This window comes from Ahaetulla prasina, chromosome 18 (assembly GCF_028640845.1).
Source record: "Ahaetulla prasina isolate Xishuangbanna chromosome 18, ASM2864084v1, whole genome shotgun sequence".
Taxonomy (NCBI): domain Eukaryota; kingdom Metazoa; phylum Chordata; class Lepidosauria; order Squamata; family Colubridae; genus Ahaetulla; species Ahaetulla prasina.
In genome coordinates this window covers 8,925,579-8,931,578 of record NC_080556.1, presented here as the reverse complement: position 1 = coordinate 8,931,578, position 6,000 = coordinate 8,925,579, and the positions used below count along the sequence as shown (strand labels likewise).

At 51.6% G+C, this 6,000-nt stretch overlaps 1 protein-coding gene across 3 annotated transcripts in view; it reads right to left on the bottom strand.

The window, feature by feature from the left end:
• Nucleotides 1-506: 506 nt before the first annotated feature.
• The window catches only part of UBR4 (ubiquitin protein ligase E3 component n-recognin 4), a 150,241-nt gene continuing 144,747 nt past the window's right edge, over nucleotides 507-6,000 (bottom strand). For all 3 annotated transcript variants that reach the window (XM_058161118.1, XM_058161119.1, XM_058161120.1), the window contains 4 exons: nucleotides 4,495-4,719; nucleotides 2,672-2,762; nucleotides 1,045-1,207; nucleotides 507-932 (listed from right to left, as the gene is read on the bottom strand). In XM_058161118.1, the coding sequence (XP_058017101.1) occupies nucleotides 868-932; nucleotides 1,045-1,207; nucleotides 2,672-2,762; nucleotides 4,495-4,719 (544 nt within the window). In that variant the 3' untranslated portion in view covers nucleotides 507-867. The remainder of the gene's footprint in view (nucleotides 933-1,044; nucleotides 1,208-2,671; nucleotides 2,763-4,494; nucleotides 4,720-6,000) is intronic.

Below are 6,000 nucleotides of genomic sequence, written 5' to 3'. Positions count from 1 at the left end.
ATGTAGACTGTCTGAAGATTGTGTCCAATTGAGTGTGAAGAGTTGACTGGACAATGGGATGAACTTGTGGGTGTGGGGCAGGGCTGTGAATTGTCAACTGGATGTGGAAAACCTGGAAGCTTTCAGATTTGGGTTTTCCCAGCTGTGCCAACATGACATCTCTAATAAATTGGAACTTTGAGGAACCTCAAGCCTCAGAGCCTTATTTCGTTGGGGGTGTTCCTTGGAACCCTGACATTATGTGCACGCGCTCACATTTTCGGTGCTGGGCAAACCGGTAGGTAAATTAAATGAATCCCATCTCTGGACACCAGGAAGTGGAGAGAAGAGGCAACTCAAAAGCCAGCCTTGTCAGGGGACAACTTCCTGCAAGGAGGCAGGATGCAGACGAAGGGAAGATTCAGAGAGTCCAAATTTTCCGCGGAACCCCTGGGAGAAAAGCAAAAGGGCCGGTCCCGGGCACTGACGCAGACACACACCGGACCAGGCGTGTCTTTCCTTCCGACTGTTATTTAACTTATTTATTGACCGATAAAATGATCACACACATAGAAGCAGAAAAAAAAAAATTCTTGACCAGGTTTGGGTTCCGTGAGTCCGTCGCACATTCCGGCTTGGAGAGAGGCGAGGTGGAAGGCCGCCGAGAAGCAAAGACCAAAGGGGGCCCGGAAGTAAATCAGCCCAAATCTATCACTCCGGAATGGGGTTCGAGGAGGAGGAGGAGGAGGAAGGAAGAAGCGTGGGCCGAAGAACGGGCAGGTGAGGAAAAAGTGATGGCGACGTTCCTTGAGAAGTGAGGGGTGGGGAGGCAGAAAATTGGGGGGTGGGTGGGAATGGGAGTCCAACAGTCTCTCTTCGGGGGGCCGCTCAGGGAAGAGAGTTGAAGAGATCTTTGAGGAAGCCGTCGGGGTCGCAGATTTCGGATAACAATCCTGAAATAAAACAGGATAAGTTCAGAGCCGGCTGTGCGTGCGGCACCGATACGCCCCAGCGCTGGTCTCCGGAAGAGGGTGGATGGCAAGCGGAAAGAGGCCAAGCACTCACCAGCCACATCCAGGAATTCTGAGAAAGTCTCCGCGGGCATGAACTCCTCCTGGAAGGACTTGAGGGCTCTGTCAGCCGCCTCGTAGATGGGCATGTCGTTCTGGCGGATGTACTCGGCCAGAGAGTAGGACCAGCCCCCCTCTGTGTTGCTCGTAGGCACCTTCTGAAAGGGGGGAGAGGAAAGCAAGAAAGATGCTGGCACTTGGAGGGGAGGAGGGAGGGAGGGAGGGAAGAAAAAAAGGGAGGGGGACGGAAGGAAGGAAGATATGAGGGGAAAAGAGGAAGGAAGGAAGGAAAAGGGGGATAGAAAGAAAGAGAAGGGAAATAGGCAGGAAGAGAATGAAAGAAAAAGAGGGAGGAGGAGGAGGAAGGAAGGAAGGAAGGAAGGAAGGAAGGAAGGAAGGAAGGAAGGAAGGAAGGAAGGAAAGAAAGAAAGAAAGAAGAGAAAGAATGAAAGAAAGAAAGAAGAGAAAGAAAGAAAGACAAAGAAAGAAAAAGAAAGACAGAAAGAAAGAAAGATATACGAGTGGAAGGAAGGAAGGAAGATGACATGAGGGAAAAGAGGAAGGAAGGAAGGAAGGAAGGAAGGAAGGAAGGAAGGAAGGAAGGAAGATGACATGAGGGAAAAGAGGAAGGAAGGAAAGAAGGAAGATAGATTACATGAGGGAAAAGAGGAAGGAAGGAAGGAAAGAAAGAAAGAAAGAAAGAATGAAAGAGACAGAAAGACAGAAAAAGAAAGACAGAAAGAAAGAAAGAAACATATACGAGTGGAAGGAAGGAAGGAAGATGACATGAGGGAAAAGAGGAAGGAAGGAAGGAAGGAAGGAAGGAAGGAAGGAAGGAAGGAAGGAAGGAAGGAAGATGACATGAGGGAAAAGAGGAAGGAAGGAAGGAAAGAAGGAAGATAGATTACATGAGGGAAAAGAGGAAGGAAAGAAAGAAAGAAAGAAAGAAAGAAAGAAAGAAAAAGAAAGACAGAAAGAAAGAAAGAAAGATATACGAGTGGAAGGAAGGAAGGAAGATGACATGAGGAAAAAGAGGAAGGAAGGAAGGAAGGAAGGAAGGAAGGAAGATGACATGAGAGAAAAGAGGAAGGAAGGAAGGAAGGAAGATAGATTACATGAGGGAAAAGAGGAAGGAAGGAAGGAAGATGACATGAGAGAAAAGAGGAAGGAAGGAAGGAAGGAAGGAAGGAAGATGACATGAGGAAAAAGAGGAAAGAAGGAAGGAAGATGACATGAGGGAAAAGAGGAAGGAAGGAAGATGACGAGGGAAAAAAGGGAGGGAAGGAGGGAGGAGGAGGGGAAGGGAGGCCGAGACTGAAGCCTAGCTTGAAAATAGGGAGTCTGCCAAACTGTCCCCTGGAGTGGGGGGCTAGGATAGACCCCTGGCCTAACCAATCCTTCTTGGGGTGAACGGAGAGGTCTAAGGTGGCTCTCTTGGGCTCCCCTTTTCAGCTTGGGAGACAGTTGGAGCATGGATCTCTGCCTGGAAGCTTTGACCCCTGTCCCAAAGAGGCTGTAGAGAGCAGACCGTTCACGTAGGTGGGGTGCCCTGTGCCCCGAGTCTTGGCAGCACACGCGCTCGCCCCACCCCTCGGCCACCCGGATCCAAGGGAAGCACTTACTTTGAACATGTTGTAAATGAGATCAACCAGGGCCCAGAAGAGGAGGCTGGAGCGATAGGCTGCGTAGTCCTTCACGGCTTTGTCCGTTAGCCTGTTAGGAAGGGAGAGAGAGAGAGAGACACAGAGAGGCCATCAAGTCCCTTGGGTGGGTGGGTGGGCAGATTAATTCCAGCCGGTGAATCCTCCAGCAGTTAAGGGCAAGGAGGAGACCCACAGAGGGGGGGGGGGGAAAATGCAGACAGCGACCCAGCAGGGGGCTGGGCACACACAGGCAGCCTGGAGTTTCCCCCCCCACCACCCAGTTTCCTGCACCAATTGATTCATAACCCAAGCCCCAAAGATGCTGCCCTCCATCCTGGCCTGGTTTTTTTGACCACGCGCAGCCCAGTTTTTTTTTTATTTTTTTGGGTAATGCCAGAAAACAGGAAGTCCTGTGTCTCAAAGTGGGGGCACGGAACGCTGTTCCCTTCCCACCAAAGGTGGTCCCTATTTTTTCTACTTGCATTTTTACGTGCTTTCGAAACTGCTAGGTTGGCAGAAGCTGGGACAAGGAACGGGAGCTCACCCCCCGTTACGCGGCAGCACTAGGGATTCGAACCGCTGAGCTGCCGACCTTTCGATCGACAAACTCAACATCCTAGGGCAGAGAAGCGTTTGTTAAATTATTTGAATCCCACCACTGAGGCAACTGCAACATTAGCCTCACTCAGGTGACTCTGAGGACACAGAGAAACCTCCAAGTGGCCTCAATGACTCTCTTAAAAAGGATGCAAATGACCGGTTATCTGCAAGGAGTATAAACCCTTCCCTTCCCCACCATCTTCCAGTCAGAGCTGAAGAAGCTTCTTGGATGAGAAGCGAAACGTCTTCAAAGAAAAAAAAAACCACAAAGTCGAGTTGCCTCCTGAAAAAAAAAAGAACCCCTTTGGGACCCTGGAGGGCAGAAAACCGGTTCACCCCTGACTTCAGAACAAATCCCCACCCTAGCAGTCGAGGAAGACAGACAGCTAATGCTGGCAGCAGCTGGAAGAGGAGGTGTCGTGGTCCGCCAGCAGCCTGTGGAGCTGGCAACGGAGTTGGACAACGATGAGGCTGAGGTGGGGCCAGGGCCATCGGGGAGTGGGGTGCGGACTCCAGAGCCTGATGGTAGTGAGGCAGAGGAACAGGAGGAGCCTGTTCCTAATGCGCGCATGAGAAGAGCTGCCAGAAGGCAAGAGCAGCTCAAGCAGAGAGGACGACTCAGGAGTACAGCCAAGAGATGATTTGCCCCTCTCATAAGGCTTAAAAGACCAGCAACGGCGTTTGGGCTCTTTGTCGGAAAACAACGTTGATAGCTTTGGCTTGCTGCATTTATTTTGTATCTGTGTCGTCTGAATGTTTGCCAAGAAAGGTCTTTGGCAGTTTGTCTAATTGGTGATAAGACCAAGGAATTTGTGTTGGGAGGAATTTGCTTTAATTTAGTTGAACGACGCTGGGAATGAAGTAATTCTCAGCTGTTCGAATGAAGTTTGTCTGTTTTTTCACAGACTGAGTTTCCTACTACCTACTTGGGCTGGGTCAGAAAAGAAGGGAGCTGTGACCTCAAATCCAGCCTTCATCAGGTGAATTCTAAAATTGTCTCAAGAGAAGATTTGGCTCGACTGGACAGGCCAAGGGGGAAGGGCCAGGATCATGGGTCGTCCTCGATTTACAACCGTTTGTTCACAGGGACCGTTTAAAGTTGCGACGGCCCTTTGAACTTCCAAGCAGTCCTCGCTTTTGGGACCATTTTTAAGCGGTCGTAAATCGAGGACAGCCTGCCGTGTCTCTCATCGTTTGCTTACTTGCTGGCTCCCGCCGGGGACACCGTCCGGGCGTGGGAGATGACCAGCAGACGCTTCAGGATGTCGATGCGCACCGCCTTCCACCGCTCGGGGGGCAGGATGTGAAGCGCCAAGACGGTGTAGTAGTGGGGGCCGTCCACCTCAAAGGCCCCCTCCACCCATTTCTCCTTCGGCTGTTCCAGGAAGCTCTGCAGGTTCTTCTCCTCTCGGGAGGTGGCCCGCGTCCTGCAGAGGAAGGAAGCAGTGGTCGTCGGGAGGGGAGGGACTCAGATCAGAGAAGCCCTTCCCCACGCCAGCCTGCAGCTCGCGAGGCCTCATGCGTGCTCGGCCGAGAGGACAGAGGAGTCCCGCTCTTCTTGCATTGAGTGGGGGGGGGGGGTCACCCAAGCCTCTTGTCCCAAACGGGCTTTTCCAAGAGACAACTGGACTTTCTGGTGGTTGTTTTTTTTTGAAGACGTTTCGCTTCTCCTCCAAGAAGCTTCTTCGGCGTTGACTGGACGGTGGGGAATGGACGGATTTGTACTCCTCGCAGACAGCTGGTCGTTTTGCATCGTTTTAGAGAGTCGTTGAGGCCACCTGGAGGTCGGCCATCTGTGTCCAAATCGAACAGCCCTCTCTCAACGGAGGGGAAGGGATACGACACCACTTATCTCCTATCTAGTTCCAAGATCCAAGAAGGCTCCGCATCCATTAGCCCCACTCAGGTGACCCTGAGGACACAGATAAACCTCCAAGTGGCCTCAAGGACTCTCTGAAAGGATGCAGATGACCAGCCATCTGCAAGGAGTATAGATTTTTTTTCCATTCCCAACCATCCAGTCAGAGCTGAAGAAGCTTCTTGGATAAGAAGCAAAATGTCTTCAAAATAAAAAAAAACCCAAAAAGTCCAGTTGCCTCTTGGAAAGGAATGACTGAGAATCTCCATTGGCATCCCAAGACCTTTCGCCCTCCAAGGGTACAGGAGTCCTCAACCTACAACCACAATTGAGTCCCAAACGCCCGTTGCTAAGCAACAGTGGGGCCAAACAGTGGTGGGTTTCAAAAAAATTTTTTTGCTACCGGTTCTGTGGGTGTGGCTTGGTGGGCGTGGCAGGGGAAGGATGCTGCAAAATCTCCATTCCCGCCCCACTCCTGGGGGAAGGATGCTGCAAAATCCCCATTCCCGCCCCACTCCTGGGGGAAGGATACTGCAAAATCCCCATTCCCACCCCACTCCAGGGGAAAGATGCTGCAAAATCTCCACTCCCGCCCCAGTCCAGGGGAAGGATACTGCAAAATCCCCATTCCCACCCCACTCCAGCGGAAGGATACTGCAAAATCCCCATTCCCACCCCACTCGAGGGGAAGGATACTGCAAAATCCCCATTTCCTCCCCATTCCAGGGGAAGGATACTGCAAAATCCCCATTCCCGCCCCACTCCTGGGGGAAGGATGCTGCAAAATCCCCATTCCCGCCCCACTCCTGGGGGAAGGATGCTGCAAAATCCCCATTCCCGCCCCACTCCT